The sequence below is a fragment of the Ascidiella aspersa genome, chromosome 7, assembly GCF_963924565.1.
Source record: "Ascidiella aspersa chromosome 7, kaAscAspe10.2, whole genome shotgun sequence".
NCBI lineage: Eukaryota > Metazoa > Chordata > Ascidiacea > Phlebobranchia > Ascidiidae > Ascidiella > Ascidiella aspersa.
Genome location: NC_139453.1, coordinates 11,466,567 through 11,479,091, shown reverse-complemented (window position 1 = coordinate 11,479,091; position 12,525 = coordinate 11,466,567). Strand labels below are relative to the sequence as shown.

The 12,525-nt window shown below is 37.7% G+C and overlaps 1 protein-coding gene across 1 annotated transcript in view; it reads right to left on the bottom strand.

Moving 5' to 3' along the window:
• LOC146137782 (cadherin-23-like) overlaps window positions 1–12,525 on the bottom strand; it is a 72,159-nt gene that overhangs the window by 4,034 nt on the left and 55,600 nt on the right. Inside the window, 16 exon segments of the mRNA XM_083394442.1 lie at window positions 390–458; window positions 954–1,037; window positions 1,827–1,949; window positions 2,752–2,870; window positions 3,328–3,473; window positions 4,035–4,182; window positions 5,519–5,625; window positions 6,215–6,332; window positions 6,815–6,925; window positions 7,353–7,529; window positions 8,011–8,043; window positions 8,400–8,581; window positions 10,175–10,271; window positions 10,927–11,033; window positions 11,318–11,432; window positions 12,282–12,427. Of these exon segments, the coding sequence (XP_083250568.1) occupies window positions 390–458; window positions 954–1,037; window positions 1,827–1,949; window positions 2,752–2,870; window positions 3,328–3,473; window positions 4,035–4,182; window positions 5,519–5,625; window positions 6,215–6,332; window positions 6,815–6,925; window positions 7,353–7,529; window positions 8,011–8,043; window positions 8,400–8,581; window positions 10,175–10,271; window positions 10,927–11,033; window positions 11,318–11,432; window positions 12,282–12,427 (1,882 nt within the window).

Here is a 12,525-nt window from a genome sequence, read left to right as displayed (position 1 = left end):
TGCTTAGGTTTGTCACTATTGCAGTTGCCATGTCAGAGTAAATGAACACCACTCAAAAGACCAAGAATCAACCCCCGTGTTGTATATTTCTGGATAAGCAGCGTTTATTTTATTAAGTTAAGGAACTTTACTTGTGGATTTCCTTATAGTCATTGAAATTAAATTAATATAGCAAAATCCCACCAAACAAGCGGCATGGTTAACAGTACTAATGTAAGATCACAATTAGCTTTCTTTCATTAACTGAAACTTACAGTTAAACAAGGCAATTTATTTAAATAAAGTTAAACTGTGTAAAAACTGTCTTGTTTCACTCCTAATCGATATAAAATATGAAACGTTGATTTCCATAAGCAGTCAGTCAAATTGACACTAAAATTATTTCATACCTGACGAGATCAGTGGCTGGAATTAATTGAGTTGAGTTGAGTTCTTTGGCGTGAATGTAGATGTCGGAGCTGAAAGCAGACAACGTAACATACCTTATTACTGCATGTAAACATATTTTTGATGAAGAGCGAGAAAAACTAATATCCTGATATGTATAGCATTAGTTATTTGACAGTAGTTTTACACGTTTTTGTTAGTTATACTATGAAGTAATATTGTAAAGAAATGAGGAGAGGGCTCCTAAAACTTGAAAAGGAAACAAGATAACAATATATTTAAAAAAAGGCGCACTATCGTGTTTTAGCACGTTGCATAATAATACTGTGTAGGATTTAAATACATTTTGTGGATATAGGTTGTCCGATGACCAAAGAAGTTTATATAGGCATCATTTGGTTAAACAATGTCGAGGTTGGACTTTTCTGGTTTATTTAAGCTTCTGATATTTTTCCCGCGCTTATCGAAATTCTCTTTGGCTAAGCCTCATGTTCTACTAGATAACATGTGTAACAATAAATGGCATTCGGACTTGGGCTTTCCCGCGACGTGTTCCTCAAACTTACTTGGCTTGGTCCTGTTCGCTGGTCGGTTCGTGGGGAATCACCTTGTCGACGTAGATCTTTACGTTCAGCAGACTTTCCAGGTCGCTGTGAAGAGGTTAAGACTTGTCAGTGGTGTCCAACGGTGTGTTAATTACCAACAAATTTACAATATGATATAGTCGACAAATAAGGCCTTTTTCGTCTTAAATTGGCTTTTCTTTTTAGCCGCGCCCCCTTGGGTAATTTTTTTATGCCACGCGTCCCCCTACGAAAAGAAGTTCGTCATTTTTCAATTAAATATCACTGAGACGCCTAGCCTGCTATCATTTATAAAACATGGATAAAAAATAGTTCAAAAGGGGGATAACTTTAATCGTTTATCTTTAAGTTAGCAAAATTGTATTTAAATATAGGGCCGTTATACCTTCGATGATAAGAAAACATGCAACGGCCTCCAAAGAGACTTTAAAGAAAGTCAACAAATGTATTAAACAGAATATGCGAGCGAACGCGAAAATTTTTTCGGTTTTAATGTAAAAGTTGGCAAAAACAGAGTTTGTACAGTTGTAGGAGTGGGTGCCCACAACCCAAAACGAAACCAATAAAATCGCTGTAAAAATTTAAATATTAAAGTAGAGCTCGCGCCCTCCTATGAATTGCTTGGTGACCCCCTAGGGGGCGCGCCTACCCGGTTAAGAACCGCTGTCTTGGATTGACCCAATGACCGTTTTTAACAAAACCTATAATGTGTATAGTCCAAACAATCTATAGTCGAAAGAATTTCCAAAACCTACACCTTTGATCTTTTCACTTCTCCCGAACAGCTGCATAATAATTTTGTGATTTATTTTTATAGGTTTTTTACGTGGTCAAGCAAAATGGCCTGAAACTCACTTTATAAACTCATCCTGCATCGCTACGAACTCTTCCGGTGTGTAGCGCGAATAGAGGATGACGGTCTGGTCTTCTTTTACGATTCCAATAATGACGACCGCTTCGTCCAAATGATCAGTATTCCTACAAAATGAGGTTAAAACTTTGTATGCATCGCCTTAGAAAGCTATACGACCCAAAAGGCATGTAGACACTAAATACTATCTAAAATACATTCAACAATACTTAGGCAGGAGAAATGTTTTAGTTTAAAAAGTATCCTACTTGTTTGTTTTCCAGAAGACAAGCTTTCAATTTGTACGACTGACAAAGCGTGTTGGAAAGAGTTTTTTTGGTATTCAACACAGACTGAACAGAATTTCGTGAGTTACAGATGTCGGAGATTTAAATGACATTACGTTGAGAAACGACTTTCATATATTTTATTTAATAACCGTCACAGTACATTGTCAACGAAGGTTTGTTTCAATTTAACATATCGCTCTAAAGTAGGGGTTCTTAAACTGGGGTCCAACGACCCCTTGGGGGTCCTCGAACTAGTTTTAGGGGGTCCATGAAAGCAGAATGATAATAGTAGTGTATATTTAAGAAATAGTGATCAATTTTTGAAAGAACTTTAATTAAATATAAAACGGTTTGGCACTGAATATAGACTTCATAAAACTTTTACATTATTTGGACCCAAATCAGATTTCTAAAGTCTATTAGTAGTGTGACGGTAGTTTATGACGTCTTTTGAAATTTTTTGAAAATTGGTTACCAACCGTTTTCCACGCAAATAAAAAAAAATATAGGGTTTCAAGGTAAAAAACGTTTAACAACCCCTGCTTCACACGGCGGATATCGCTCTATGCAAAAGACGTAAAACAACTTTTACGCAAAAGAAGTAAGCAATCTTTTATTTAAAACAAACGATTTAGCTTACTCTTCAGTGACTTGCACTGTGACCCGGTAAAATCCCGCCTCGTCATCAACCGGAAGTACTTGCACCAGATAGATGTCGCCATCGAGTCCGTTACGCGATGGTTGAATTCCGAACGTGCCCTGAAGAAAAAAGGCATACTTAACGGTAACTTGCCTTGCTCATACAATATTACCAATCTGTGTTTGGTAAAGCATCTGCGGCGTATATTTTCCGATCATTATGGAAGATTTGGTAATGATTTTTCTTAAAGCTGACATGTGGACTAGGTATGAGCTTTAGAAATTAAAGCTTTGCGTCAGGTGTACTTTCATAGTATCCATTAACGTTGTAGCAGCACATAAAACACAACCTTTCAGCATAGTTTAAATTTTTCAGCGTAGTTTAATCGAGTGACCTTACATTGCAACACAACGAGACACAGCGAGGCACAAGAGACGCATGTCGCGTGTCGCGAATAGAATAATTAAACGACACGCTACAACGTGATAATTTAACGCCCATAAAATTAAGCTTTGGTACAAAAACGTCCTACGACAACGAGACTTAAAAGTTGATTTGAAAATTCAAAGAACTGACCTCGTAGGGAGTTGCGTCAGCTCCGAGAACCCACGTGCACCCGGTAACGCTGTACACTGGCAAGGTATGCTCTGCAGTATCCTGGTCGGTAGAACTGACCGTGTACACTGTAGCGTCTGGGTCGGGTTGTGTGTCGAAGGGAATGTCTAAAGCAACGTAAGCCGTTATATAAACGTAGGTTAAGTTAACAGATGAGTTGAACTGTGATTTTCTTGAGCAGCCCAGACGCCGTAGGAAGTCTGACAAAAGTCCATAAACCCAACCATATTTCGTTTCTGTTTACAGAACTGTTCAATTCAAATCATATATCTAATTGAGTGTCAGTAAAATGGACACACAAGTGAGTACAATGGACACATGTATGACTGTCATTCAATGGAAAATTATCGTAAACGACTATATGTAAGATTTCGCATCTTAACTAACACAAAACAGAACATATCGAAAGCAGTAGTGAAAAAAAACAACATATACATGATATTGCTTAACAGGTTGTCAATTTAGGCAAATGGCATTTTTTGGTAACGTCTTTCTCGGTCTTTAGATGCAACAAACGGGCGAGTCTTAATGTTTTAGTTATTAAACCAGATATTCTTGATTTCGGGCTTCGACTAAACGTCTGTATCACTTTAATAGAATATTTAGACCAAAATTTGGGCGGTAAACTAACTTTTCTTTAAACCAACGATACAAGTAGGAGTACAAACCTGTCTCATATTCCCTGCTCGTGAATATTGGCCGGTTGTCGTTCACGTCCGTGACGATAATGATGACGTGCATCATGCTTTCATTACTCGAACCATCGTCATTCCAGCTGACGTCACTTGGGAGCTCAGCACTGGCGTTATTGGTAACCTGCAACGTCACAACTCGTATTAAATAAATAAAAACATTTTAAAATGTGCATCTTTTTTTGGTCTTATAACCTGGACATCAGCATGTTAATTTGGGAAAATTGCATAGCTGAATGCTTAACTATTTTTCAATAGCAAATTTAAGAGCTTGCGGTGAAGGTACAAATATATTTGTTTAGAACAGTGGTTCTTAACCTTTTTTCAGCCGCGGCCCCCTTTGGTAATTTTCTCATGCCTTGCGCCCCCCTATGAAAATATTTCGACATTTTGCAATTAAATATCAATAGGAAAATGGTGAAGGGTGTCGTTGGTCGCGCGAAGCGCGAAAAATTTTGAGTTTTATTTGGTCGAATTGGCTAAACTGCAACCGAAGAGGCGTTTCGCATTGGGCACACACGAAATTGTGCGAGCTCGACACATTGCTTTTATCGAGCTGATTTTGACGAACGTGTTGCGAGGGCATTTACTCCACAGTTGTAAGAGTTGAATGATGTCGAGCACAAAAAAATGTCAAGCGCAAATATTAAACATTGCGTTATCGTGTTTCAAAAGATGTAACGACACCCAATACAACGGCAATATTGCAAACAAAATATAGTTTCGCGCAAAAAAGTTTGACTCCCCCTGGTGCTATAGCCTGTTATCATATATAAAATATGGATGAAAAATAGTCCGAAAGGGCGATAGCTTTTATCGTTTATCTATAAGTTAATTTAATAGGGCGGTGATACCGAGGATTTTCTAAAAAGGAATTAGAAGATTCTCGCGCAGTGCGAAAAATGTTTGCAGTTTTAATGTTAAAGTTGGAAAAAAAAGCAAAGTTTGTATGTAGGAATTATGCCTAACCCAAACGAAACCATTAAAATCACTGCAAAAAGTTAAAATACTGAAGTCGAGCTCGCGCTCCCCTTAGAATTGCTTGGCGCCCCCCGGTTAAAAACCGCTGGTTTAGAACAATTAAAGTAAAACTTAAATGAAGGCGTTTAAACGTTTGAAGCAAATTGTACGTCAGGGGTGGCCAACTAGTCACAGAACAAAAGTTACACCTTACTTGGTTGTTAGGAAAGAGCCACACTTTGTTTATTGGCAGAAATAAATATCACCCTGTTCTTTCTAATTTGCACACATACCTTTGCTCAGCTAGATTTATGATAGATGTTGCACACTATCAATGCGCATAGGTTAACATTTGTTGGCAAATAGGCAAAGTAAATGTGAACTGCATGGCAAGCCTATAAAAAGTCCAAATACAACCAGCACGTAAGTACCAATACACGTTAAAGCAGGTTAGAGCAATTTGGATTCTGCGTATACCAATGATTTAAAAGACGACTTACCCAAACAACCAAGTCGTAATCTGCAATGGTCTCACGGTCCAGCAGGGTGTTAGTTGTTATCTCTCGTGTAGTTTGATCTACAGCAAAGTTATTGACGCCGGATCCACCTGCAAAACAGTTTTGTTGTCGGTGTTCGAAGGGCAGCAGTGCTCACAACTTAATTTTAACATAATTTTAAAAATACTGTTAAAGCAAACTAAATATTTTCTATTTTAACTTATAAAACAACAAAAATTATAAACGACAAGTTTGTGAGACAACTGTAGGTATCGTCTACTTTTTTGTAAAGGTATGCTATTCGAGTGTGGGTTGTGCTGAACTAATAGTTATTTTAGTTCAAGTTATTTTAAAGCCGTTGTGGTATATATAGGACTACAAAGTAATTTTACGGCATGCAACAAATTTTTTAAAAACAGTGTTTATTTAAAATTAAAAACAAACTAAATATATACTTCGATAAACATATGTCAGGTTAAGCTACCAGCAATTTCCTTGATTAAATCTATCTTCCGAAACCAAAATAGGACCCCCAATCTTACCTACACAATACATGCTTTTTAAATGATCGCTACAAAGTCGTAACTCTCCTTTGATAAGTAATATCAGGCTTCCTAAACTTTAGTACTGCGGCTTTCATTTATGTTATTTTTTCTAAGACTTTTAAGGCGAAAACAATTTGCACAAACGTAAACTTACCGACTAAGAAATAGTAGTTGTCGGTGCTTGAGCTATCAAGGTCATGTGCTTCTGGTACAACAGCAACGAGGGAGTTGACTTCCAATCCCTCGGCTACGTCGGCCGTTATTTCTTGATCCTGGTCGAAATCATACCAATCAGTAATCAGTTAGCTAATGTTTTATGTAAGCCGAAAAGTAGGCCATATAGTTCACTAGCTTTTAAATGGCAAAAAGAATGACAGTGGGAAAGAAGTAAAGAGATTGATGGTAAAACAGATTCCAAACAAAGTTGGTGTGCAATATATAACATTCGATGTTTCTGAAAATGCCGTTGGATAAACGTTGGATAAATGAAGAATGAACGCGCCTTTTTCCATATTTACTGAAAATTCCTGGTTGTTTATCCGCAATTTTGGGTTGGTGTTCGGCCTAAATGGTAGGCTTTATAATTTTGTATTATTTTTTAATATGGGCCTATTGATATTTTGATTTATCGGAAATGCTTAACTGCTATAACTTGACTTTAAACAGCTTGTGGGGAGACTTTAAACAGCTTGTGGGGTGCTACTCCACTAAGTTATTTTAAGTATAATTCATATTAAATAACTGAAATTGTTACCTCTGTGTCAAACATAGGTTCATTGTCGTCGACGTCTCCAATTTCAACCGTCAAGGTTACTTCAGCGGATCGCTGTGACGTAGCAGGGTCATCTCGAACCTGGACGGTAATCTAAAAAATGCAATATTTCGTCACATATGCTGCGTGACACATCATCGTAATTAAACAGTGGATAGCTGCACACGTGGGTAACGGTATAGATCAGGGCTACATAACTTGTGTATAAGTTTAACGTGTTAAATGTGACAAAACAATGCTTTTACAGTACGATAGGTGAGATTTTAGAAAAAAATTAAAAGAATAAGATTCTTCTAAGAGCTGACCAGCAGAACAACTTCTTGTGCTTGCTTTGAAGATATATTGTTGCCTATGCACTATCGATACCACTTAAAAAATAACAAAAACAGTGAATTGATAGAGCAAAGCGTAAAATGCGGTTGGTATACATAGAAATGGTGGCTCATTCGTCCAAACAGGTTGGAAAAATTCTGCTGGTGAAACATAGGACTTTTGTCCCCTCGCTCAGGATCTACCTAACCTGATATGAGGTCGTTGTTTCGCGGTCGAAAACCATTCCTGTCGTGATTATGCCACTCTCCCGGTCGATTTTGAACTCCGGGTCTCCAACGGGCAGGGAATACACCAGCTTGGCATTTTCATCCATGTCGTTGTCGGTCGCATTTACATCAAACACGAAAGTTCCAGTAGGTTCGTTCTAAAAGAAACGAAAATTTTTATTCTGTGCGCAAAGTTTCCGAGCCACACAGTTTTAGCGTAGCGAAAAGGGCTAGATAAATTCCACCGCAAGTGTTACATATACAGTATATAAATTGCACTTGTTTGCCTCACTATATGCAAATATTAAAACGAATGCGAAACAAAACCCCCGATATAAACGTTACTTAAACAACAGACTGTAAAACCAGAGATCGAAAAATGTATTGTTTATTACGGTCAAAACTGAACGGTTGATGGAAGATGTTTTAAAAAGGTTAAAAGGGGTCGCTGAAAAAAACATATTGGAGGTATACTCGGCAATTAAAAAGGCATTTAACAAACAGTTTTCTATGTACCAGTGTTGTAATGACTTGGGTAACTTGGAAATTTGGCAATGTGGTATTTAAGTCAACGATTTGTGCCCTAAGTGTATTTTTTTAAGGAGATTCAAAAACACATAAATAAGGGACCGATCGTACCTCTTTGACGAATAGATTGGCGTTAGGGACATCCTGAAACAAAAAATAAAGTCGAAGTTATAAGCTAAATTCTAAACGATGTTTTGGAAAATACATTCGGTTAACGTAAGTGAAACTTAAAAAAACAACAAAAAAAACCAGAAAATATCCCAAAGTATCGTATTTCCACGTTCACAATTAACAAAGACAGAGAAATAAAAGACTATAAGTGTATGGTAAATCATTGTTCCATGATTGAGCAAACTGGAGTTATCTATTGCAATAAGTTAGAATACGCCGTGTAACAAAAAGGTTTTTAGAAAAACTCGAAATTTACAGGGCCTGGAAAATTGCATATATTAAAGATTGCTGCGTGGTAAAAAGAAAATTAAAAAAAGGCAGGTGCTCACGGCGGCGAACTGAGGATCGTGATCGTTGATGTCCAGGATCAGAATGGAGAAGACTGCTGAGGTGTTGAGACGATTCTCCTCACCCATGTCGGTCGCTACCAAGGTCACGTTAAGGACGTTTGCTCCGGTGTCGTTGAATATCTCCTCACGGTCGATCATGCCGCTAATTGTATTTATCTGGCCTGTGAAAATCAAGTTATATAGGTCACGAAATAAAACGAATTAAACGTTTTGTTTTAGTACTCAAGATATTTAACCGTATATCGGTTTCCCGTTTACATCGGCCGATATTCAACATATCGGTAAATTTTGGCGGATATTTTACTATGAAGTAATTTTGTAGCGCTTCCTTAAAAACAAACTTTCCTATTCTTGATCTTCCTAGTTTGTTGTTTGCTTACATTATCATGACTGAGTAATTTAACATTGTTTGGTTTAGGGCAGGGATGTCCAACCTGTGGCCCGCGGGCCGCATTGTGGCCCATCTGATGTTAACGTGCGGCCCACTACTTATCCTCAGTTACGGTAGACTTTTTTTAAAACAATTGTTTCGACTATTACCAAAACGTGTAGAACGCGCAGTATTTGATGTCGGCCTCTTATATTTTTTCTGAAACTAGAATCGAGTCTCTTATTTTCAACATCCATCAAACGCTTGTGCACACATCATTGTTAAGCAAGATGTGTGTTTTTCTCATTGTGCGATTTTGCGGACCGTTTTAAGGAAATTTATCCGCCCAAAGGTGCGTACCATGGCATGATATGGCACGTAAACTTAATTTTTCGCGCTTCGCCAAAACAAATGGGGCCGAGATTTAGGCTACTTGCATATAAGGCCGAGATTAACTTGCATATTTGCGCGCGAGTGAACTCTCGAAGAGCGGGTGTTCGTAAGTTAAGTTGTTTTATGACGTCACGATATGGCGTAAATTATCACGTCACCCCTTTAATTCGTCAGGTTTTGCGGCCCATCGACATTTTTAAAGTGGCAATGCGGCCCATTCTGCTGAAAGGTTGGACATCCCTGGTTTAGGGTGTTTAGCATTATATGAGCTAATTTGGAGTTATTTAACTAAGAGGATAAACTGAGGACAATAGGCTCAATTAACTAAAGTTTTCAACATGTCTCAGGTATATTGAAATCAGTTATCGGTATCGGGTGACAAAAACACATAAATCGATTATCGATATCGGCCTAAAAACTTCATCGGTCGATCTCTATATCATCACCGTTGAGTTTGTAAGCCAGCAGACCTGCAAGGCCTATCAATGCAGCCCACGATGAAAATACATTTTTAGCTCATTTTACTTTGATTTGAAGGGGACTTGCTTGTTTATTTTATCAATTTAACGATTAGATACTGGTAACACGTTCCTGAGGATGTGACATTTCAACAGATGATTTATTTTCTACCATCTCAGCGATATAATCGATTTAAGATATATTATTTGTCTACGTAACATTGGTTAGGCCTAAATCAAAGTTAATTTTATCTTTTTTTTACGCTACGTAACGTATCAACTGAATAAATATTATACTGTTGCAAGCTAAGTCTCATACAAGCCGTTTTACAATATACTCGTTATTATATGTATTAAATGAAATTGATTTTTACTTAAGCAATCCGCTCTACTTATAACTTTATACACAATACGTTGGTTAAGTGGTTTGTCCAAATAGGATAATACAAAATTAATAAATAAGCCGACATAGTCAATCGAAAACATTTTGCCAAAAAATTTATTTAATAAAAAAAACATGATCCATCTTATACCGGTTGTTTTGTCGATTTCTATGTACCCCTGTGAATCCACACCAACGGAATATTCGATTTCGGCATTGATTCCGATGTCCTCGTCTGTTGCCACCACCTGAACAAATAATCAGCAAATGCTAAAGTAATTATAAGTGGATTTTCGCTATTTATTAACGGTAATTGTGAATAGATTCTTTTTAGGGTCTCGATTGAATTATCATGAGGAAAATTCTATCTATGTTATCCGTCAATTACACAAAAAATCACTGAGTTTTTCTTTTGACTGTTTCTGCGTAACCGATAGTATTGTAAACAAGTCATTTTGAAATGACTTAGGCCCAGACAAGGCATTTGCAAAATAACTTAAGTCCAAGTCAAGTCTTTTTGAATGGACAAGTCAAGTCCTGGTCAAAGTCATCAGTTGCCCAAGTTAAGTCACAATTAGAGCAAGTTAACTTCAAGTGACATCCTTATAAAAAAAACGCAACATGTAAGCATATTTTGAGGTGCTAAAATTATGATAAAGATGACCTCTATTTCATAAAAGAAATGCTTTATAAAATATTTCATTCCGACCCAAGTCATTTGCCCTACAGACTTAAGTAAAGTCAAGTCATTTGACCAAAGACGTTAGTCAAGTCATTGACTTTAGTAATTACAACACTGGCTACACGATAGGAATTGTGACATGGGCAACTGAAACTGCGCAGGATGCTTACTCAAAGAATGCTTCAACATGTAAGTATAACTAGGCATGAATAATCAGTTACCTCTCCGACGTAGGCGCCATCGGCTTGTTCGTTCACACTCAACCCAGTGTTTGGTTCAAAGACCGGCTTGTTGTCATTGACATCTTCCAGGATGATCGACAATTTGTCTGCGATAGAAGCGCACCCAGGTAAGTTAAACAATTATGCAGCTCTAAACATAAAATCGCTACGTCCATTTGAAAAGCAACTTCGAGCCACGGTTAAAGGCCCTCCAGTCTAGAATTTATCGGGATCGTGCAGGTTGGTAATCGAAGATTAACAAAGGCGGAGAAGTGAAGGTTTCACCAGTTTTAAAAACACATTCAACAAACCTTTCTTTCTCAATAAACACATCCACAAAAAAAAAATGGCACGAATAATTAGACAACGTTTTTCTTCATTTTGCAGTGACCTTTAGTACGCTGGTTGGTATCACCGAAAGCATTGAGATCCTCGACTTCCAAATCGAGTTCCATTGAGTCGATATGCTCGCGGTCAAGCGGCTGAATCACAACCAACGCTCCGTCCTGAAAATATCAAGACAATGGGTTCGCAGTTCCTCATAATAGGGGTTATTAAACTTATTTTAACGCGGGGACTTCAACTGTTTTTTTGGTTCGTGTGGACCAGGGTCGGCATAGAATTTTTCATGTCATAAAAAATTGGACTAAAAAAATGCTGTTTTTGATCACAAACGTAAAAACTGAAAATGTAGTCCGAATTAAACTCAATAGAGAAATTTCATCCATTTTTTTTAATTATACGCCAATGATTAAATTTGTGCCTTCCAAGATTGACGGTTATATAGTGCTGGCAGCGAGGTATTTGATTTATTATTTGGCTGAAAGCATCTTAATTATTTGGCCAAGTATAAGGCATTATACCATGGCCCCGCCTTAAACTAAATACAAAACATTAGCACGTTTTAGGGACATCCATCAGTCCGTCCGTCATGTTAGGCCTACGCCGTATAAACTCATGAACTCTATACTAAAGTGGGCTCGCGAACCACAAGTGCTTTTAAGATTAATTGTTTAATAGCGTCACGTCTTAATCAAACTTTGTGACGTCATTCCTAAACAGTTCGTGGAGCCTCAAAATGACATCCTGGATCCGCCTCTGGTCTCTTTAAATTTAGGAGACTAAAAATGCATTTTGGCGGAATATATTTCTCTTTGTATCCTATGCAAATTGACTGACTGTGATCATAAAAGAAAGGTCTGGAGCAGCGGTTCCCAAACATTTTCTAAAAATTTTGAAGACTAATCCTCATTGCGGACCCTCTGACCCCAGTTTGGGAACCGCTGGCCTGGAGGATATTTGCCATTCGATTAGAATTATATGATGAATAAGGAATTTACGCAGCAGCGTCATACCTGTGTAGTGCTGTTGGTGTCCATGCGAAACCTGTCCAAGCACATTGTGGTCACCAGAGATCCACTGAAGCGACAAGTTACGCCTGTGATGTTGTACGTCAGGTTCGAATCCTTGTCCGTATCCGTGGCGGTAACTATCCGTACAACTGACCAAACAAAAATGCGAGTTACAACCTTTGGGTGGATAATGAAAATTAATAAATATGTCTGTGGAAACTCGTATGCCAATGTTTTAATCTTATCG